Here is a 23,638-nt window from a genome sequence, read left to right as displayed (position 1 = left end):
GCTGCTAACTCAAGAGTGAGGTTTGGGTAACAAGCATTTCTCAACTAATTAAACCAAAAACATTCTGGTGTTAATGACTGCAAGAGTTTAGAGCATCTGTCCCCAGCTTTCCTTTCAACACCATTTAGTAGAAAATAAAACACAAAAAATCCAAACAAGAAAAAAATCACCATTGGTGACCCGAGAGTGATAAATACTAATGAGTAAGTATCAGTGAGTATATGATTATCTTGAAATATCAGAAGAAAAATGTGATTTTTATACACAGGAAAGGAAATTATAATTAGGAAAACATGTTCTTGGTAACACAGGCTATGAACCATAACTACTATTCTGTAAATCCACCCTGCTGTGCATTCCATTGGAATGAGGCTTTCCTTGAGCCTCTGAGATCAGTCAGGGACAGATTAGCTCCCAAATCCATACTAGCTCTTACATCCTCCTCCCTGATGAACATAAACTATGTCTTCTGTTCACTCTAGAGGGATCTTGTTCATAAATATTAAAATAGCTGTAAACAGAAACCTGTCCTTATAATGCATGAATACATAAATTACTTGCCTCTTCATAAAAAAGCAGATCCCCCTCCCAAAAAAACCAAACTACTCCTCAATAAATAGAAATGGACATCCACAAAAAATGTTACATAATTTTGTGCTCTAGGGCATCACTGCTGAATGGGGAGGGACACCCAATTAGCCATAATTAAATAATAAAAAACAAAGACAAAAAGAGGGACAAAGTTTTTCAGGTCTTTAAAACAAAAAAAACAACCCAGTACATGAGCCAACTTTAATTTCCTTAACATAAATTCAAAATCCAAGCCAGAGTATGCATTCTAATGGAACTTACACTCTTCTCTCAGGATACCTCTACAAACTAGATTTAGAAACATAAAATGTAGTTATCAGCCTCCCAAATCAATGACACAAAGAAAAGCTCTGACATCTAATTGGACTATTGGGACTTTATTCCCAAGATCTTTGTTGAGCATGAGAATTCCTATTCAGCTGAGGAACTGAGACCTAATAAACACTCATTTAGGAAGACTAGGGTCTTCCAAGTCACACATATTATCCAATTTATTTGTTTTTAATAATTTCTGGGCATGTGAAGTCTCTGGATTACATCACATTTCACCCAGTTTAGCCTACAGACTGACATGGTTATCCAGTTTTAGCCAAAACACATCAAAATGTATTCTAAAACATGTGACCCATTTTCACATTGTTGGAATATTCACTTACTTGGCACAAGAGGTTCTTAAATGACCTTCAGTAATAGGGCGAAGCTTCAGCATATTTTCATGTTCTACCTGCTTGAGTTGAGCTTCAAGTTTTGAAATTGTCCTAATGTGGAAGTAGCAAAGATGCATTATAAGATCATAGAATAATGGCATGGTGAAGGTTAGAAAGGGCCTTAAAGATCATCAGGTTCCAAACCCTCTGCCATAAGCAGGGACACCTCCCACCAGACCAGGCTGCACAAGCCCCATCCAACCTGCCCTTGAACACCTCCAGGGATGGGGCAGCCAAAACCTCCCTGGGCAACCTCTTCCAGCACCTTCCTACCCTCATGGTGAAGAATTTCTTCCTGATGTCTAACCTAAATCTCCCCTCTTCCAGTATAAAACCATTCCCCCTTGTCCTATCATTGCCCTCTCTGGTGAAAAGCCCCTCCCCAGCTTTCCTGGAGCCCCTTCAGGCACTGGAAGGTGCTCGAAGGTCTCCCTGGAGCCTTCTCCTCTCCAGGCTGAACAGCCCCAACTCCCTCAGCCTGTTTCCAGAGCAGAGCTGCTCCAGCCCTTGGATCATCTTTGTGGCCCTTCTCTGGACCCTCTCCAACAGCTCCATGTCTCTCCTGTGCTGAGGGCTCCAGAGCTGGACACAGCACTCCAGGTGGGGTCTCAGAAGTGCAGAGGGGCAGAATCACCTCCATAAAAGAGACATCATACTCCTTAGATCTTACTCATTTTTATTCATATATCAGAATAAAGAAGAGCAACTACTTCATTTTTATTTATTTATCTAAATATGTGAAAAGTGAAATCAGTGAGGTGACCTAGCTAGAAAGACAGAGCCAGGAGATATTGCTGTGGATCAAAGCATTCAACACAGGGGAGTTGGGGAAAACAAAACAAGAACATTTTTCCTCCTTGAAATTATGTATTTATACAAAGATCTCCCTGACTGTGGTTTTAACAATTGATTCCTTCTCCTGTGTGTCACTCAGGTAACTCCACCATCTGCTGCTCAGGCACTTCCCTTCCCATGACCTTCCTCTCTGCAGCAGTCCACACCTTCAGTGAACCAGCTCTTGACAATGCAACACAATCTTAGGCATTTCCCAGTTGGAGGATAGAAATACTGGGGTTTGGAGCAGGATATAAATCTCCTTTTGCTGCTGCAGTTTCCCCAGTCTGGAATGGTCCCTAGCTAGCAACAGCAAGAATCAGGCAGGAAAACAGAACCACTAATACTTGGCTGAACTGCCCCTCCCACTATCTTAATTTACTCTACAGTCCCTAATAAACACTGAAAGCAGAGGGACTTTGGCTTCTTTCTATTCCTTTCTTGAATTCTTACTGTTCATTCTTTTTGTAATTCTTCTTGAAAAATCAGGTAATCTGAGCACCCAAGGACCAGACTGTGACATCTCCCAGGAATCACACTTGCTATTCTTCTGGTTTTGGCTGAAGACTATGCACAGGTGACAATGACACTTGGAATGTCATGGGAATTTAGAGGTGAAACCTGCAGCCCCATTACTGGAAGAATCATCAGAATCCACACATTAAAAAAAAAAAAGTCTCTTCCCAACAGTCAGGGTTTCAGCTGCTCATATAAAAACATGTAAAGGAAATTATGACATTACATACCCACAAAAGCTCAAAGGGAGGTGAAAAACACGAAACATCACCTCATTACAGTCCTACATCTGCCCTAAAGCCCTCTCAGATGTCTTCTCCTCCCACCTTTCTAGGCTTCCCTGAGCAAGTGTGCTGTTTGACACCCTTGAGAAATCCCAGACCAGAGGATGTGTTTAGAGCTGCAATGCCCCAGTGATGGTCACATGTATCTTGCCCAGGGCCCATCCACAAAGTGTAAAGCTCAATGGATTTCTGTTCTCCCAGCTGAAAAGTGGATCCAGGTAGCATGAGGGACATCACAAGGATGTATATATGCTCTATACATGAAACACCCTTCTGTCCTTTACTCCTGCCTGGGAGCCATAATCTTGAACAGAAATCCCCTGTCAGCATCCTTGCTCCTGCAAACCAGACCAGAAACTGGTTAGCTGAAGATGAGAGAATAACTGCAGCAACAAAAGCTTGAGCAGGAACTGGCTGGTATAGCTGAGTGACAACCATCAGAAAGGAAGCAATTAATTACATCACACTGGAAGATGTGATTGAGGAAGTAGAAAGAAAACCGCATCTCCTAAAATAACAAGATTTTTACAGTGTGTGCAAAGTAACATAAAGAGACATGAAATGCTTCATATGATGTGATTAAACTTGCAAGATGTTCTAGGAGTAAATGTTTAGGCCATAGTCTGCATTTCATATTGTTAAAACAATACCAAGAGAGTTTCACATTTACCTTTTTAAATCAGAAATCTGTGTGTTTGCATCAAGTAATTTGTTTTCAGTTGCATTTAACGTATCCTACAAGCACACAAGGGAAAAGGTTAAAAAGCCCAGAAACCACAGAGGTCTATTAAAGAAAGACTAATTCTACATTAAACTTGAAAACAATCAATTAAATACACCTTCCTTTTTGAAAGGGAGGCCCATCAAATTTCTTTGGTTTTGACTCTGCAGTATTTTTGCTGTCTATGACTGGAAACTATACATTCCAAACCCTTTTTCCATCCAGGGCTCTGAACATATAATAAGAAGCTGTTTGATCTTTTCCAAATATTTAAGTTAATCAGTTGATTCTATAGCACATTATCACATATTTTGCATGTTTGTTTTTAATTAACAACCCTGTACTTACCTTTACTCTTTCATGTTCTTTTCCAAGGGACTCATACTCTCCTAAAAGCTAAAACGAAACAAAACAAACACACACTGAGAACATATACAATCAAGTTTTATTGACTACTGTAAAACCATCTAAATTGCTTGCCTAACATATGCAGAAGCACTACAGGGGATCCAGAGTGTAGCTCAACAGTATTTGTTAAGTTCTAGCATCTTCTAATTGGTACAAAAAGTTATAGACAGGACAAGAGGAAACAAGCTACTTAAACAATGTATTTCTGATTTTCAAATTATTATCTCTGAAGAAACTGAAGGAGCTGAATGAACTGCTAAAATTCCTCACTAACTTTAAAGCTGACTTTGTCTTTTGCAATCTTAATAGTAACTAAGTAGCTTTGTCAGCTAATACCCATTTTGCCAATCCATTTAATCATCCCATAAAGCTATGACTGAAGAATCAGGGAACAATTCCTTTGATTCAGTCTAAAATCATACTATCAGTTTTAGCAAGTTGTCACGACTTAGGAAAAAAAATCCAGTCCATCTCCAGTAAGCTTAAGAAAAAATAATTTTCTAAAATAATTTGCTGCAACACCTCTAAAAATAAAATGAGATAATGGGACATAGAGCAATAAAATGCCCGAGACAGACTATGGCAAGTGTTATCACATTAAGTACACACTTGTTGCCTTAAAGAATTGTTTTTAAATATCTGTTAGGTCTGCAGTATCATCTAAAACTTAGCCTAAGAAGGAGTAAGCTGAATAATTTTCTGTTCTCTTAGTTGAACATCTAGACATTACCACTGTAAACTTGGAGTCGTTTCCCAAAACCCCCAGGCCATGCTCTGCTCATCCCGTGCTCTGCATCTGCCAACACCACTGCCCAATTTCCTTACTTACATTTTGAAACATTTTGTTTTCTTCCTTTAGCCTGGCATTTTTATTATCAGACAACTTGTAAGCCTTCTCAAATGCTTCCTCCAGATCTCTAAGCCTCGATTTGAGCCGGCTGATGGTGTTGTCCTTCTCCTTGTTACTTGTGCGCGTTTCTTCCAGGCGTTCCTGCAGAACCTTGGAGGTGTCACTGACTGTGTAGAAACGTTCTCTCCAATCTGCCTGCAGGAGAAAAAAACCCACCCAGTATAATGGTTACCTTGCAGATTTTTTTTTCAGTACAAAGCAGAATCTGTAATAACCCTGATAGAAAACAAGGGTACATCTGTACATCAACTAAAGAAGATTTTTGATCATTTCTGTGATGTATGAAGAATGAAAATGAAGACTAAAAACCCAAAAGATGTGTTTAATTTATAGGACTTAAAATATCTAGAGCTTAGGGCTCTAATCCCAGCTGTCTTGCTTCCCAGCACAGAAATATGTCTAAAGAAGGTGGAATTAAATAGTCTCTCCAGGTGCCTAATTTGTCATGCAAGTGTCCTGTTCTTTGACCAAAAAATGCAGCTCTGCAGTCATGAGCAAATTGGGCTGACCCAGCCAGAGAGACTGTATAAATACATGTAAAAAAAGGATACTTTTGTCCCAGTGCAGATGAGACTTGCCTTTGTCACAGTTCTAGTAAGTCAAAGACACACCACAATATTTCACTCTTCGTTTGAACCTTTCTATCCTGAAAAGGTTCACGTAGGGAGTCTTAAGAAACTCAACTAGAAAAGTCACTGGTGTAACATTTGGCTGGTGTCACATATTAAGCAAAGTTGAAAATAAAAAGATAAGGAAACATAGATCAGCTTAATATTGAACATGTGTATGGTCTTACTCTTTCAGTTAAAAGGCAACTTGATTTAAGGACAGACACTTACCACTTGCTTTTCTAGCACACTATTCTTATTTTCAAGGGCTTTTATGCGAGCACTCGCTTCATTCAGAGCTGCATCTAATTGGTCACACCTATTCAGAACACACAGATCACAAAAAAAAAATCTCTTGAAATTTTCAAATAATAAATCTTCATCTTATAGCCTTCTTTCCTTCCTCAAGCACCCTCACAAATTTTGGTGTCCAGCCTGTGACCTCCTCCCATAGGCTTTGGCCACTGCAGCAAGCACCCAGTGTCCCTGCTGGGAAGGGCAAGCAGCAAACTGGGAACATGCAGAGACACCAGAGGGCTCAGAGCACAAGAGCTGCAGAAACAAAAGCAGCTGAGATGCACCAGAGTAGAGATCCACTTCAGCTAATGGCTCATTCTGTGTGATAAATAATGACTGAAATTATATCACAAGCTACAACTGGAGCATATAGGTGAGGCACAGCCTCCAGCAGCAACACCTGGTCAAAGAGCATCGACTGCAAAATGGGCTTTATAAAGCTAGCAATGAATTCCAAACTGCTCCTATATCATCCACAGTTTTAACATGAATGGTAAAGAGGGATCATGATCACCAGCATGACTGGTGAGCACTGCCTTACAACACAGATAGTTCCCTCACAAATTGCTGAGGACAACCTCTGCCTGCCAGCCATTCCTGAGCAAAACTTAACACTGGCTTCAGCAGACATCAGGTCACACAAGACCTCTGGTCCAAACATCATCCTTGCTGCCTAACAGTAATTTTAAACTGATCTTAAACAGCTGCATTAAGTAACACCAAATTTATATTTGATAGGAAAATATTAGTACTACAGATGCATGAAATATACAGAATTGAACAGCAACATAAACTTTTCAAGATATTCTAAACAAACATGCTCTGTTTTAGAGCAGAAAGAATACCAGGTCACAGAGGAAGACAACAAGTAAGGACAAACAGTACCTGTCAACAAGACTTTGATTGATGTTCTTCAAGTCTTCAGATGAAGCAGTTTTATGGCTTGCTTCGAGCTGCTGTTTCAAGCTCTGGATCTCAGAGTCATAGTAAGCTCGTAGATCAGCTACGTGTCGAGCATGTTTTTCCCTCAAGTTCTGCCTAATGCTATTTTCAAAATTAAGAACAACAGGAAAACATCCAGCTCTCCACATGAGAATGCACTGCTGTATCATTCACCCACCATGAACTCAGCAAATATAATCTCTCTTACAGAACTTTGTGGCATTCATCACCTCATCAGCTAAGGCAGAGGTGTCAGACACCCAAGGCTGGCACAGAAGTCCTCACATTAATACAAATATTAACAATATATACAATAAATATATACAAATACAATACAAAGCTTTACCCTTTCTTCTCTCCCTTGCTCTGCACTTGAAACCAGGCATGTAAAATTAAAATAGGGAAACCCAAACACTGATTATCTTGAATCCATGACCCCTACTCACACATAGAGTATCTCCCATGTCTGCTTATCCATGTACAAATCCTAAAAGCTTCAACAGCAAATGGGAGATATTTTTCTTAAGTACAGTAATTCTGTGCTTCTCCCACCATTTGACTCTAAATAGGAAATCATAAGCCCCACAGAACTTTGAAAATTCTCTGCCTAAATTAACTCCCTACAACCTAGGAAGGAAGACTGTGTATTTTTATTTAATGTATAACCAGAAATAAACAAAGCACTAAAATATAGGAAATTGTTTTGCTTTCTAGTTAAGGCTTTGACAACCAAGGAAGGCACAGCACAAATACTGTGCCTTAGATGAAACAGTATGGTCTAAAGAAGATTAAATAGTATGGTCTAAAGAAAGACTGTGGAAAAATGACTGTTCTATTTATACACCATTTGTACTTCAGGGGAGAAAAAAGAAGAAAAAAGGGAGGGGAAAAAAAAGCAGCAATGTGCTGCTACTTTCTAAGCAAAGAGAAGTCTCATATTTTGTTCATTTTACCAGTATTGGTAAGTTTCATTTCTTCCATGAAAGTACCAGCTCTCTTTAAAAAAGAGAATTACTTACTTTGACATTATCACAGGATCTTCAACAGATGTCACTGAAAGACTGTATTCTGGCACACTGTTGTCAGCACACTCAGTAACAGAAGATGGAGTCAGAGTCAGGGCGTCTTCCTCCTCAGTGTTGACTAAATTATCATTATTAGCATCCATATATGCCACTGGAAAGGGACAGCTGGTCTTGTTTTCATTTTGGAATGGGTGATTTCCCCAGGGATCCAAAAGCACAGCTCTGCTGCTGGCAGGGTATTTTGGAGACTCGTGTAACCGAGATGAATTGCTTGTCTGTGAAAAAGAGTCTGTGTCACAATGACTTGAAAATCCGGGCTCTGCCATGGAGTCTGGAGAAAAGGGAGTCATCTCCTCAGGAATATTGAAAAAACAGTATCCTGGGTTCTGCTGACCTGGCTTCACGTGTAGGGTTGGGTCCAATGTCAAGACCTAGGCAAGAAGTTACAATGTTCTTGTAAACAGAGTTTATCTGAAGACATTAGTAATCCATGTAATACATTGCAGGAATTATATTGAATATTACAAAAAACACTTCATGAATTACACAAAGTGGTAGACATTGTTACTGCATTCTGTACAATACTGAAAGCTGTTTAAAGAAACAAGATATGAGAAATAGTTTTTCCACAATCTGTGCCTCTTTTGTTTCACAGATGGAATGAACTTGTCCTGTGGGAAGGAGTCAGAAAACCCTGCAGCTCCACGTGCACTTGATCAGCTGCAGCCCCAGCACAGGCGGATTGGTCCCTGCACCATCCTCAACGTAGTGCTGGAGGAGCTTGCTCACCCAGGACACTCTCAGGGGTTCTTTTCAGCTGGATCCCTTCCCAAGCTGTTCATCACACGGCTCCGCAAATTGCTGTTCCAGCATCACACTGGAGGTGGCAGCAGGGGCCAATTAAAGTGCAACCAGCCTGTAACCAACCAATACTAGCTTCAGACTGAGACTGAAGTAAAGAAATCTTACCTCTGGTGGGTGACTTGACAGGGAAGAAGGCATAAAATTCTGGTCTGGCAGCTGCTTGTTTTCCCTTTGTCTTTTATGATAAATATCCTTCAATGATGACAGCTTTGTTTCATCAGCAGAAGACAACTTCAACAGGAGAAATTGCTACATTAGTTTACCTGAGCACAATCCTCCAGCTCCAATATAGATAAACAAGCTATGGGGTGGGCTTAGCTTACAACTGAGTTCAGAACACAAGAGGATTTCATTCAAAGCATACAGTTTTAAAAAGGGTCTCTAATGATGCACAAACACCTTCAATATAGTAGTTAAGTCTCTCTTTAATCTCCTATACACACAATTTCTTATCAATTACAAAGGTCAATAAATTTCAAGCTATGTTATTGGAGGTAAATGAACAATGAAGAAACAGAATAGGAGAAACTGAGCTAACAAAAGCAGTTCTCACAAAAATGTTAGCTTCTGGGATGCTGGCTCTTTCCATTGTAGAAAAAAGCCAAGATGACAAGCAACTGTAAGACAACTCTTAACACACAAACAAAGTTTACCTTATCTGATGATACTTTTGTGGAGAAAACATCAGCAAACTTGTTTCTGAAATTCTCTGGTAAGGAGTGATACATCTCCTTGTCATTTAGTTTCCAGTATGAAAGTCCTGGTAAGAAAAAACAAAGAAAGGAAAAAAAAAATTACAAATGTCAAGGTCATGGCTACAAAAGAGGAATCCCAAAATCCATTAGTAAGATGCTACTTTGTCAGTTAACAAGAATATTAATTGTTTGGACCTACTGCTTAAGGATTTCACTAAAGCATCTGTTACCAGGAGTTACAAAAACCTCCATGTCAATCACAGGCAACATAATCAGTATCACATCATATAGTAGCAGCAAGAAAATCTGTACATCACTGAAAACATAGAGGTTTAGTCTTTGGTGTTGAAGAAACCAATCCTTATTTACCACAAATGGTTATGATTTCAGTATAACACCAATAATTTGACACACCCAAGAATTCATCTTAGACAGCTGCTTGATACTACAGCTTTGGTTTGGTTCTCCACAGCACTCTCCACAGCACTGCAGCATGCAGACTGCCAGGTCTGAGAGAGATGGCACAAGAGGAAGAGACACAGTCTCAATCCCACTTCCATTTCTTATGCATCCCCCTCTCAGTGGCTTGTGAAGAAGGAATAAATATACACAGTTTGTAGGGCTGCATCTCTGGGCCCCTTTTTGTTATTGAAATGAATCCACCCTGTTACGATCAAATATGCAAAATAATTACTTGCCTTCCACAACAATAAAGACACAACAACCCCCAGCACCCCCAAAACCCACCACCACATCCCAACAAAAGCCAAACCATACCCAAACACAAACAAGCAACCCCCACCCTCCCCACTGCATTAAAAAACACACACTGCATTATTTTGTTCTTGCCTATTCACACAATGATTTAATCGTGCCCTTGGCTTACAGGAATTCTGCCCCTAGGACCACACACTCCTGGGATTACTAGACCAATGATGCTAATATTTGAAAGACCATTTGCTACTCCACCATGATTTTAACAGTAATTACATTACTGAAACAGTTTTAAACATAAAGCTCAGCTTTGAAATGGTGAGAAATCTGAAGAAAAAGAAAACTGCTGCATGTCCTACATCTGTCAGCAGTGACATGCAGGACCTGTGATCAGTTGAGATGCAAGAGCAATAAAAGCAGAATTATGCTGTATCAAAGTTTAATAGCTTGTCTGTGCTCAAACCCTCCTCACCTCCTCAAAGTTCTTGGCAATGCATTCCTGTAAGAGTTTTAAAAAACAGGAATTCAAAAGAAAAGATGGAAGCACAAGAAATTAACTATACCTGAAGCTTCAGACACTATGGAATTTGGACTTTCCTTCGGTTGATTGAGGTAAAAAGTGTAAGGTGGCAAAGCAGCATCTGTAAGGGTTGTCTAAAATTACAAAAGGAGAAGAAATTTATAAGGAAAATCACAAGGCAAGGGGGAAAAAAAAAAGTAAGGGTACAATTTTAAAAATATTGCATGTAAATGTTATTAGCCTTTTTAAGCAAAGAGATGAAATTTAATTACACAGCACGATCCAAAGCTAGACGATTAATATTCAGGGCAATTACAGCCTAAGGGGAACTAAGTTAACCACATAATTAAAAGATACTGATGTTTTCTAAGTCACGTGCCTGTCCACGTGTGGAGAATTTTTGAGATTAACTGTTACAAAAATACACATTTTGGACAGTCAAGTAAACTTTCTTGCTCCTTAAGAGGGATGTCTTACAAATAAAGTGTTAGTCTTTCCTCATCCTAAGATTGGAATTTCCTGTATTCAGCTGTTATGACTCCACCTACCTCAAATCCAGAGGTAAACACTGTCTATCATCTTAGACAGGATACTACATTCACAGATTCATAGAATGGTTTGGGTTGGAAGGGGCCTTCAAGTTCATCTAGATCCAACCCCTGTATGGGCAGGGACACCTCCCACCAGCCCAGGCTGCTCCTAGCCCCATCCAACCTGCCCTTCAACACTTCCAGGGATGGGGCTTCCATAACTTCCCTGGGCAACTTGGGCCAGTGTCTCACCACCCTCATAGTTGAGAATTTCCTCCTACTGTCCAACCTAAATCTCCCTTCTTCCAGTTTAAAGCCACTCCCCTTTGTCTTGTCACTGCAAGCCCTTGTCAAAAGTCCCTCCCCAGCTAATTCCCTTCTTCTCATCACTCCAAACTTTCTAAGCAACCTCCCAAGCTAATTATAGGAACAACTTCGAAAAGGGCAGGACCAACACATGGAAAAAAAAATCTCAGAATTCAAGAGTTGCTACAACTCTCTTCTTCCTTAATAAGAAAAAGTGCAATTGATGTGACACACTGATAAAAGAGCAGCTCAGCTGTGAAATGATCAGCTCACATTTCTCCTTCCTACTGTACTTTGGGCTGTTTGTTACAGCACCTGAACAGTCATGCCACTCAGGACATTTATACAGCTCATACAACTGAGAAGTAAAACTGGATAGTAACCATGGAGTTAACACAAGTAAGAAAGGGAAAAAAAAAAAAAAATCAGCACTAAAGCTTTTCAAGTTTTCGCATGAAGTACCATCTCACCTCAAGGCTATTTTGTCCCTCTTAATGTTTTTATTTAGGTATTCTCCTTTGCCTAAGGAGGAAGAAAGGAAAATGAAGGGGTATCAACTGAATTCTTACAAAGGAACAGAAAGATAAAGGTACTTTCAAAGGCTGAGAGAGAAAAGTGACAATTCACAGCAGATAAATTTGACTCCTGGTTTGAAAAAACCCTTAAGAGTAACATTTTGTTTCCACTGACAATAGAAGACTGGAGAAGACCAAACACCTACTCTTACCCTTCCTGCATCACCTTTAAAGTGACCAGAGGAAAGAAAACAGACCCTGCTTTGGATCAAGTAATTCATATTTGCTAGTTTTCCTGTTCTCATGTAGGTGGAGTCATTCACAGTTTCAGGAATTACTTCCTTAAAACAGCGTAAGGAGAAAGTTTTTTACAATTTATATACTAAAATTACTGTATACTATATAATTATATACTATAATTTATATACTAAAAGTAATTCTAAAACTTCATAGTTATGTGTAATCACTCATATCATTATGTTGCACATCATCCTTTTGGATTAGAAAGATTACACAATATTAAACTTCCCAAAATAATAATAAAATTTGTGGACATACCTCAAGAATATGGGGGACAAACCAAATTCTTCCCAAAAGAAGTATTTTGAACTGATTCAGCAGTCACAGCAATGGTGTTACCACAAATGGTTCTAAAGACCCGATTAGGTTTCTTAATTATCTACTGTGGGGGTTGGTTACTTTTAGTAACTAGATCAATTTAGCCAAATCATTGTCATTCACAGGCATAAACAAATAATATAGCACTTTTACATAAGCAATAGCAAAACAGAAGTATGGATTTTAGCATAAGAGACTGCTAAGAACACTAAAAAAGCCCAAGCCAAACTAAACCAGAAACTCCCTGCAACTTACAAATGAAAATCTGGAAGAATTACTGTTTGTCCTGCACAAAGTAGCTAATGGCTCCAGATGCAGAGAGTTCTGTGTACTAAGAGAGACATTACCAGCTGAAATCAAAGATCCTTCCAAATATGGCAAGGCAAAAGAAATTATCATCACCTGAAGCTTCAGTTGAGAATTATTACCTCTATGAGGAAAGAATGTGTGTCATTTGGGTAAATTAAGACAAAAATTAGGCATGGAATAAAAGAAATAAAATAGCTACATGAGTGTGAAGTATATAATATGTATGAATTATAATATGAATATAATATGTAAGTATAAATATAGAATATAAAAATAGAACCTAGAATATAGAACAATCCAAGAATTAAACTCTGCCTGCATTGATTTTAAATGTATGAATGGCAACACCACCACTCAGAAGTTTAAAGCTAAGCATCAAAGCACATGCTGAACCAGAACATACTTTAACACTGAAAAAAATCCTTGTGAGAAGAATAAAATTAGAAGAATATCATAAAAAGAGACTCACATTCTCAAGTGGTACTTTCTTTGCTTGCTCATTTTCTTGCATAGAGTTCACACACACTTCTTCAGCATTTGTTCTTTTTGGTTGGTTTTGTTTCAACTTCTGTGCCCATGATGTTAAAGATTTACTAGATGGTAAAAAACACACACACATCCCATAAGTCCTTCTGCCCTTTTCAGTGGGGACATGAAATCAGTTTCTTCTTCAGGGTGAAACATAAGCACTAAAACCCCACTGCCTTTGTGCATTTTTGAGAACCAACATGATGTAAGGAATGCTGAAATGTTTTAGGGCTCTTTTTTAAAATGCAAAAGAAAACAACCACCACCAAAAAAAACCCCAAAACACAAAGAAACAAACCACTGAAATTAATAGCAAAATGGCTTTCCTACTACTACTACAGAAACTCATAACAAAGAGCTCCATATTTTTAGCCAGGCAACCATTTTTTGGTTGTTCAAGCAGACACTGACAAAAACCACTTTAACCTGGAATGTAAATGCCATGTTTTTTTCTTATTGTGTCATCAGTCTGGTTGTAAAGATGGTGTCAGCTAAGACACAGTAAGGATGTCTTCCAACCTGAGAGAAACTTCCAGGATAAGAAAGATCAAAACGGGGGAACAGAAACAAACAGAGACATCCCAAAATTCTTCCTCGGAGTAGATGTGGAACAATTTTCCCATTTTATTAAAAAGTGACTGATACTGTAAAATCTGTTGCAGAAAGAACCCTCTAAGACCTGATTTTAAGTTTTAGAAGGCAGGCATTCCTTGTTGTAGATGTGGAACAATTTCCCATTTTGCTTAAAAGTGACCCCTTGAAAGGCTACATATTGTCCCAGGTTGGGACATAGAGTGGAAAGAATGAAAAAAGGTTACAACTAAAAATAAATAAAAAAAACCCACCAAACAACAAAACCAGGCTGGGTTACCTGAACATTTTTTCTGCTTTGCTTTGAACCCTTTCTTCTTTCCAACTCAGTTCATAATACAAAAGATAAAGCAATTTTAAAGAAAAAAAAACTCTGTTCCTTTAAAAGGGAAAAAAAATATACATTACTGTTTCAAAAGTTGTCTTAGAAAGGTTCTTTAAACCAAAAAACACTCTTGAATTGAGCTTCTCCAGGTCTAAGCTCCCTGGCACTCCATGAACTGCCACTACCCCCCTAGTGGAGCTGTGCAACAGGACTCAAATACTGGAATAAATCCCAACAGAAGGGTGAAAGAGCACACAGATATCAATGGGGTTATGATCTACCACATTTCCAAACCAAATCCTCTAGAGAAAGCTGGTTCTGTGTTTAATTGCAAATTAGGATACTGCAAAATTTTCATGATTTTCTGTTCTCCCAAGAGAGAAAGTTTTTATCTCTGCAAACTACCAGCAGGCACTCCCAGGCAACATGCTGCCCACAAGATCTCTGAAGCTGCTGGTGGCCACATGTCCAGCCTGATAGGGAGAGAAAATACATTGGTACATTCTGTGCAACCAGAGCAGTGCTTGGTCAGTATTACTGCCTAATTAGATGGCCAGTCTTTCAGGAAAATCTTGATAGATCCACCTAGTGAATAGAGCAAAACCAAGAAAAACCAACAGAAAAACCCAAACACCCTGGTGGTTCTATGATACAATTCATTACTATAATGCATGCACTTAAGCTGGCAGAAAAAACTGGTTTGAGCACAATAGCAAAATATAGAATCACAGAATCTTCAAGGTTGGAAAAGACCTTCAAGATCATCAAGTCCAAACGTCCCCCCCTACAACCCTTAACCATTAAACCATCTCCTGAAACACCACGTCCACCTGTTTTTTTTAATACCTCCAGGGTTGGTGCCTCCACCACCTCCCTGGGCAGCCTGTTCCAAAGCCTCACCACTCTTTTTGTGAGGAAATCAGCATATTTTTTACAAGTTTATCACTTACCTGGGTTTTTTTCCACGTTGAGCTTCACTAACTTTACATTCCAATTCAGCAGGAAAAACTAAAACATGATTCCTTCCTGTTGAAATATTTTCCCCTGTTTTTTTTGGTGAAAGTTCTCTTTTATTTTGAACACCAGCTGCAGTTGGATCACTCTGCAGCACTGCTGCACCCCCCTGTCCTTGGGAAGTTTTCTCCATGTAGTCTGTGCACTTGGGAATGTCCTGAGAGCTGCCAGGGTCCAGCTGGGGGGCAGGCAGTGTAACACACCCCCTGTTCATGGGAGCATCATTTGCAAACCACTCCTGGTGTAGATCAGGTGCCTTTGGCTGACTTTCTGCTTCATGAGCTCGAAGCTGATTGGCAATGCACTCACTCCCTTCCAGGATTTCAGAACACATCCCCATTTGACTTTCTAGTGATGAAGTGTCTGAGAGCTTGGCAGGGAAACTTCTGCTCGTGCAGGCCCCACAGGTGCTGGTCTGCAACTTCACTAACTGCCTGATCTCATCCTGAATCAGCTATAGGAAAACAAAAGGCAAAACTCCTATGAAATTGTGCCATAAATCACACTTATATTTTGATGCATCTTCAATTCATGTAATTAGTGAGAGAATCACAGTACTTCTTTGAAATAACCAAACATTTTCAATATGTAGACATTTCATGCATAAAGTAGATCTATGCATACTATGTGGAAGAGTAAAATGTGCACAGGAACAAACCTTCATTCCATGCAGTGAATTACAGATCTCAGGAGTAATTTTGTTCATGTAAAAAAACCATGCATGCATGTATTTAGTACACACCTTCAAACTGCAGTTACCTACCAGCCAGCTAAATACCTATGTCACTAGAAGTGGACAAAAGTATTTTGTTCAGTTTAGGTCTAAAAGAATTTATAACTTGATATACATTTTTACAGACTGCAAGGATGCTTTAATGGAAATACAAACAATCACTCTATTACACTAATAGGAATAATGTACCTCTGTAAGATTATTTGCATAAAAATTGCCTTTAAAATATCTGCTTTAGATAATATGGTATTAGTTAGATCATATAATACAAAGATCTACATTTTGACTGGTTTTGTGTCTGATGGGGGGAGCAAACTATAACTAGATCACTAGATTTAACAGGTTACTTCCTCTTCAGCCTACAGTGTCTGTGAGGAGTTAGTTCAGCACATGAGATAATACTTGGGGTTTAAGTTCTACAGTTGTGCACTGGTATATTGAAACAGCTCTGAGAAACAAGTACTGCTTTTGTTCTGTGAAAGGAACTGACTTGACCATGGAGCCCTTGGCTGTGTCCTCTGGTGACCAACCAGCACCTCTGCAGTGACACTGAGCTGGTGAATGAGAACACAACCCCCACCACACCTTACAAGACCAGAGCATATAGTTGTTCTCAAGGACAGCCTGCAAACTAATTCCCTCAGAAAAAAAACAAAACAACCAAAAAACTTTGCAATCATTTTAAGAACATGAAACTCTACTCATATTTTTTCACAGAACTACAGTAGATTACTCAGAGACTAATAGCAAGCAGAAATGAACAAAAATAATTTGTTCTCTGGCAGAAATAAAAATAAAACTTCATTTCAGGGGCACCTCCATGTCATGCTAGTCAGACCCTGGCCTCATGTGTTTTACTAACTTGCAATAGAATTAACAATCTCTTTTCACATCAGCCTTTCAATGGAAAAAAAAAATATCCAACAGGGATGAAGTTTTCTGCCATAATACAGTTTTTTGTTGTGCTCATATTTTTCAGTCATGACTGCAGCAATCATTCGTGTTTGAATTCTGTGACTCAGCTCTGTCAAGGAAGGCAGGAAGAGAACAAAAGGGAAGAAACAAGGCAGGGGGGAAACCCAACTGATCAGATTCTCTGCTGACATTTAATCTTTGTCATCAATACCTTGTGTGGAAAAAGTAAAAGGCTGCTATTCTGATTAAACAGCACTTCTACTTCTCTTTGCATAATCACAAGTAATTCCAAGAGAAAAAAAAAGACCTGGGAAAAATGTTTCTAGAGTTTTGGGATTGTAGGCAACTTCTTTTAAAATCCTTTTCAAAAAAGTCTGATCCCATGATGATCCACAAGTGGTGATAGTTTGTCATGAGAACACTTGTCTTCTAGTGTATAAATCACACAAGCCAACAACTGATCCCACTGATTCCAAAATGAACTCAAGGTCTTTTGATCCATATTTTCATATGGATGAAGATGTATTTTTATAAGCACAACTGGTCTAGAAACACAGCACAGTGCAAGCCTGATCTCAGAATCACTTCAATGCTGATGCAGAATTTTGCTTTTCTACCCCAAATAGTAAATTATTATTTGTCTGTTTTTATTATTCTCACTCAAATGTGCTGGGTTCCCTCTGTTTCAGTACATTCCCTAGGCCCTGGCATGCCAGTTTCTGTTTGGAATAGTACCATCTCTTTTATCTAAAGCACTCATACAACTGAAAATAAGTTATAGCTGTTGATTTTCTATTTAATGTGGCAATTCATGCAGTTAGTAAATCCCTGCTGGTACCACAAACCCAACTCTTCCAGAGGTAGCCTTTCCTATTAATACAGACAAAAACTGGCAAAGCCAACACAATGGATTAGTCAAGACTACAATTAGAAACAACTGAATCAAACCACTACAGTAAGAGGAAGGAATGATGAGAGTAAGGAAATGCTGATGGAACAAAAATAATGAGATGGGAGGGAGTGAAAAAAGGCAAGAGGGGTGGGGAGAAACAGGAGATAGGATAAAAGGACAGTACCTCTTTTTAATTCAGTTCAGGAACTGCTGATTACTACTAGTGTGGAGGGCATCAGGAAAGGGAAGGGAAAAACAGCAACCAAAATGATGAAGATATTAAGCATTATATATTTACAGAATTACTCTCTCATACATAAATACACACACATTTCTTCTGTTTTGATTAATAAATATGGCTCAGCAAAAAAAGTGAATCTTCATGTGGCTCATTTTTCATTCTTAGAAGGGAGACTGTTCAACTGAAGGGTGAAACAAGTGTTCAGTGGATGTTTTCCTATGCCATCCACTGCATAGATGAGGGAATGACAAGTTGCATAACATTTTCTGATTAAAAGAGAACTACAGTGTTTCAAAATTAGAAATAATGCAGTCTAACAGTTCATAAAAAACAGCTGGTACCTACAAAATCCAATTATTGTGTGGGCATTCTGAACCAAATGTTTGTGAAAACAAAGCAATTGAAAACAAATAATCCAAGGCTCTTCACTTCTGGATGGGTTCCTACCAGTTAGCTTATAATTAGCCAAGGCTGTCTCAAAAGTGCATCCTGTACATTGGCATTCCAGCCATCCATTTCCATTAACTGCTGTCAGAACATACTTACAGGAAAAGACAGGAGTGTCAGAGACCACACTGCATTGTTTTGGAGGAGGGTTGGGTTCAGGGGGCAGAAAAGAAACATTCAGCCTAACCTACCTACATGAACAAATTATTACTTACTTGGATTTGATGGTGGAACTGTTCTTGCTGGGCAACTATTTGTTCCTGACATTGTTTTTCTACCAGTCTCAGTAACTGTAGCCACCTTGTCTATTAAATCACAAAGTAAAAGAATTAAAGCACAGTCATTTTGCATCTCTTACCTTTTATTCTAGCTACACAATGATTTTGTATTCTTATGCTTGGGTGTGGATATAATACAAAGTTTATACAAGCACTGTCTGTCAGTGGAAACAATTCACTATGGACACATTCACTTAAGAGACAGCAAGATACCTCATCTCTACAATTTAAGTTAGGTTTAAAAAGAACCCAAACAAACTAACAAAGAGAGTTCTTCTATTAAAAAAAATAAATCAAATTACTTAAAAGTAGAAACAGCTGACAGGAAAGTACAGTCAAATTTTGGAAAGGTCGATTCCAGTTCAATAAATTATAGGCAATTTTTAAATTGATAATTAAACATCCCTAAGTCCAGTGAACTATTCCCTTCAAGAAGAAACTCTTTAGCAATCTGGTCACAGTGCATAACTATTCAGTGTGAACAAAAAGACAACTTTTAAAAAATAGCTATGAAATACAAAGCATTCCTAAAATATAGTAAAATCTGAATTTTAAAACTTATTTTATGCTAATGTTCATGGAGCCTGACACTTGCAGCACAGGACACGGGACGTAAGAGGCATGTGCCTAGACTGAGACATCTATATTCTTTTCTTGGAGCTGTTAAAGAGCACCCAAATTAAGCATCTGTCAAGAGACAGTTTGATGGACCAAAGCCAGAAAGCTCAAAAATTCTGCAGGAACAAGCCCATGGTGTGGAAGCCTGATGTTCCTATGGAGACTAAAAACAATTATAAAATTTAAAGTAAAAAAAGACAACAAAAATTGTTAAAGGGTTTGAGAGAATTAACTCACTGAATCTACATAATGATTTTGTTATTTTAAATGTATCTACAAAGCTAAGATATTGAAAAAAGCTAAAATAAATTGGCAATAAAACCCATCCATGTGATTAGTTCATACATTGTAATAGGACCTGTCACATCATGAAGGATAAATAGGCACATCTATAGATCTTACTTGCTAAACTGTATCAGCATTAGATTTGTCTTCCAAAAGGCAAAGCCAATACAATCATATACTTTTTAAAAATAAACCTTAGCATCAAATACCTCACAGTTCTTCACAATTTCTGAGTCAGCATTTCCAACACTCTGGATATCTCGCACAAAGGAGGCGAGGAGCTCGACAGCACCAGGCATTAATGAGGACCTGGTGTTCCCTGAGTAACCACAAACTCCATTGGGATTGGAGGGACTTCTAGGGAAACATGAGGAAAAACATTTCAATTATTGATGGTGTCCCTTGTCCACCCAAGTGGCCAAAATAATATACTACGTATGCTTTGCAGCCATAAAAGATTGATACACCCAATTTACATCGTGACTCTCATCAGGCTGGAAAAAAAACCACCTGACACCTTCAAAAGAATGAGGATGTTTTTCAGGAAAATGTCAAAGAATCCACAGCACATTTCACTCTTCTCCTACACACTGTGAAAACACAGTAGCTTTCCAAGAAGAGAGACAGCATCACCAGCACAGCTATGACTGTTCACTAGTACAAACAGTACAATAAATACAGCTTTTCATCAAACATATGTGCTTCCTCATAGATCCCGAGGTCAGAAGCTTACAGATAAAAGCTTCTGTGTAACAATGATTCATGCAGCTCAAGACTACTGCTTTCTTTTGAGAGGCTACACATGCGACTTGAAATTCTCAAGAATCTCTCCTGATCTGTTACTCAGGCCATGAGTCCATATTTGCACCTCTTATTCACTGGGAATACCTTGGGCATTGGCCAGAAAAACAATTCAATTTTCCTAAGCTCCTTTTCCCTACAGATCACGTAGCATAACACATGATCTTCCCAAAGAATGAGCTCTTACAATTTGTCCAAGACAAGTTTTTCCTCCCCTGTTCTAAGAGACACAAGGCAATGGAAGTTACTAAGTTTTCAGGAAGACTTCACAGGTGTCTCAGTAAGGCTTTTCTCACTGAGGATTACATATGCAAATTTAAAAAAACAAGCCTCGAATACATTACACGTTGTTTTGCTGTGGAAACAATGTTGCTGTCAAAGCAGATTAATTAAGCAAAACAAGAATATTAAAACCATTAGTTAGGAACTCCTTCAACATGTTACCTGTTACAACTCAAGTCACAGAGCAAGCTGTGGGTATTTCTGACATCAGAGCCTGCAGGAGATGAAGGGATTTCTTGTGCAGGATTCACCACGTCACAGGTTTCCATCTCTCTGGCTCAAGTATAATGTTACCCTGGAATAAAGAGGTAAGCATCACCCACTTGTTTTAAAAAAAACATTTGACTTTGCTGTTTGAAGAAACAGAATTTGATTCAAGAGAAATTTGTCTCAACCAAACCACCCCAGAAGTGCTAACATTCTACAACCAGCCCCTTGGCTTTGGCCTGCACTGGTGCTGTTAAGTCAGCCTATTATGAATGTATTTAAATCTCCTGAATTAGGATCTGGAAGAAAACACATTCCCCAGAAAATAAAACTGAGACCCACTGAGTCAGACTGCAGTTGACCAATTCTGCCATGTTTGTGTGTCATCTTGGGGTTACTTTTTCATTACTGCATAACATTAATTCAAAAACCTTTGAAACTGTTTAGAGCTACATTTCTTACCAGCTGACCAAAAAACCAAAAATGTAGTCAAAAAAGGGGTCCCAGAGCAATTAAACACAGCAGCTGGTTAACTGAAAGCATCATAAATAAATAAAGACAAAAGACTTGTGTGATGGTCTTACAGCACTCAAAGCAGCAGTTTACAAGAATAGCTGTAAGGGGACCACAGTATTCCTCCAGTTTCCCTACTTTCACTAAGAAAACACTTGAAATAGATTGATTAATCAGTTCTTCTGTAGTGCTTATTTCAGCATCTTCCACACCTTGGTGAATTCATCCTGTGGTCTAACACTGATGGAAAACCTGACCATAATTTCATGGATGGAGAACAAAGAGAGACATTAAGAAATATCATCCTAGTAGTCTGTGATAATACTAAGAATAGATCCATGTTGCCTTAAAGCAGTACTAAACCTTCAAGGCATGACCATTCTCCTTATCAGGGCTTATAAGGACATTTTACTAGCTTTTAGAGATTTAAGTTTTCATTATTTGTAAGTACAGAGAGATCCATAACAGTGAGTTTTGGAAGTATGAGCAATTATTTCCACCAGAAGGAAACTGATAGACAACTGTCTTGATTTTTCCTGTTTTACTGGAGCCTGTTTAGCAGCCTGCTTCAGAAGCTTAGCTGCAGCAGAGGTGTTTTTTGGGTACTCACTCAAGCCATCTCCTCTGGGTAGAGCTGAAAATGCAAGAATTGGAAGGAAATTATCACAGATACACATATGCCTTTAGCTGAGCTTCTCTGTCTTCTTTTCCTAGTGGTCACACGTCTGGAAAACTGGGTTATCAGGCACCTAACCTGACAGATAGAGCAGAAGCTGGATGGCAATGACTGGGGCTATATCAGTCACCCCTGTCTCCCCAGGATGAAATCATGGGTGGCCTATCTCGGCAGCACAGCAGATGGGTGGGACTTAGCTGTGACACTGGCTCGTTTCATAACCTCATTAGAAGTCTGTTCTCAATACAGAAAATATTAAGTGAGCTGTAAGTGGGCTGAGGAAGAGCTCAGCTGTCACCTATTGTTCCCACAGCCTAGAACAGTCCATACACGGCCTGGTCCCTACACAGAAAAGCAGGGTTTAAAAAACCAAGCTGCAAATTATTTTGACTTGTAAGTATCAGTATGAGGTGCAAACAGCCGGGGCAGCACAGACCCGGAGACTGCGGTTCTGCATCCCTCGCTAAGCGAGACCCGAGGCTGCAGCTCCTCGCGGGTCGCTCTGAGGCCACACGGCTCCCCGGGGGCCCCTTCCCCTTCCCGCCCCCTTCCCCCCGCTTCCCAAGGACTCCCCGAGGGGAGGACAAGGAGCCTCTGGGCTCTGAAGCCCCGGTCCCCTCAGGAAACGCCAGCGCCCCAAAAGCTAAGCCCTCCCCAGGGACCCCTGCCCCTCACAAGCGACCCCCTCACGCCACGTCCGCCCGCAGGGTCACCGCCCTCAGCCAGCGACCCCCTCCCCCGCTCCCCCCCAGGCTCCCTCCTCTGAGAGGGCCCCCCCCGGGGCCCCCCCCGCCCTTACCCTCCGCTCGGCCCCTCAGCGCCCCCCCCCAGCGCTGCCCCCGGGCCCCGCCCCCACCGCCCCCCGCCCAGGCCAAGCCCCGCCCCCGCGCTCCCATTGGGCAGCTGCCCCTCGCGCTCCGGGATGTTGACGGCGCCGCCGCCTCGGATTGGCTGGCGGGCCCGCCACTCATCGGGGAAAGGGGCGGGGCGGCGGCCTCGCGGCTCTGGGCCAAGCGCGGCGGCGCTGCCGGCTCCGCGCCCGCCGGGGCCCGCCCGCTCCCTACCCGCATCTCTGGGAGCTCCGGAGGAGGCGTCCGCAGCGGCCCGAGAGCCGCCTCCTCCGGCCACCGTTAGGCGACAAACAGGCGCGTCCTGCCGCCTCCCGCCCGGCGATTGGCGGCCGAGTTTCGAACGCGGGCGGGCGGGGGGCGGGCGGGGCCGGGCCGGGCGCCGCCATTGGCCGCCTTGCCCGCGCGCCAGGCCGCGCCTTCCGCTCCCATTGGCTACGCGCAGAAGTGCGCGCGGCGCCGCCGGGGGATTGGCTGCTGGGGCTACGCGCCCAGCGCTTTCCCGGAGCCTGATTGGTGGCGGCTGGAAG

General features: G+C 40.4%; 1 protein-coding gene across 5 annotated transcripts in view; it reads right to left on the bottom strand.

The window, feature by feature from the left end:
• Nucleotides 1-23,416, bottom strand: part of MPHOSPH9 (M-phase phosphoprotein 9) — a 31,883-nt gene extending 8,467 nt beyond the window's left edge. Inside the window, exons 1-16 of one of the 5 annotated variants that reach the window (XM_051634146.1) lie at nucleotides 23,325-23,416; nucleotides 21,027-21,159; nucleotides 19,991-20,138; nucleotides 18,816-18,905; nucleotides 15,309-15,826; nucleotides 13,384-13,507; nucleotides 10,680-10,770; nucleotides 9,361-9,467; nucleotides 8,813-8,938; nucleotides 7,838-8,274; nucleotides 6,762-6,920; nucleotides 5,811-5,898; nucleotides 4,891-5,106; nucleotides 4,002-4,049; nucleotides 3,603-3,667; nucleotides 1,248-1,349 (exon numbers count right to left, since the gene is read on the bottom strand). In XM_051634146.1, the coding sequence (XP_051490106.1) occupies nucleotides 1,248-1,349; nucleotides 3,603-3,667; nucleotides 4,002-4,049; nucleotides 4,891-5,106; nucleotides 5,811-5,898; nucleotides 6,762-6,920; nucleotides 7,838-8,274; nucleotides 8,813-8,938; nucleotides 9,361-9,467; nucleotides 10,680-10,770; nucleotides 13,384-13,507; nucleotides 15,309-15,826; nucleotides 18,816-18,905; nucleotides 19,991-20,138; nucleotides 21,027-21,133 (2,426 nt within the window). In that variant the 5' untranslated portion in view covers nucleotides 21,134-21,159; nucleotides 23,325-23,416. Of the gene's footprint in view, nucleotides 1-1,247; nucleotides 1,350-3,602; nucleotides 3,668-4,001; nucleotides 4,050-4,890; nucleotides 5,107-5,810; nucleotides 5,899-6,761; nucleotides 6,921-7,837; nucleotides 8,275-8,812; nucleotides 8,939-9,360; nucleotides 9,468-10,679; nucleotides 10,771-13,383; nucleotides 13,508-15,308; nucleotides 15,827-18,096; nucleotides 18,133-18,815; nucleotides 18,906-19,990; nucleotides 20,139-21,026; nucleotides 21,188-22,194; nucleotides 22,729-23,059; nucleotides 23,079-23,324 lie in introns of those variants that run through there. The other 4 variants (XM_051634148.1, XM_051634147.1, XM_051634149.1 and 1 more) reach the window with 4 other exon arrangements.
• Nucleotides 23,417-23,638: the final 222 nt, after the last annotated feature.

This window comes from Apus apus, chromosome 16, assembly GCF_020740795.1.
Source record: "Apus apus isolate bApuApu2 chromosome 16, bApuApu2.pri.cur, whole genome shotgun sequence".
Lineage (NCBI taxonomy): Eukaryota > Metazoa > Chordata > Aves > Apodiformes > Apodidae > Apus > Apus apus.
This window is presented reverse-complemented; position numbering and strand designations above follow the sequence as displayed.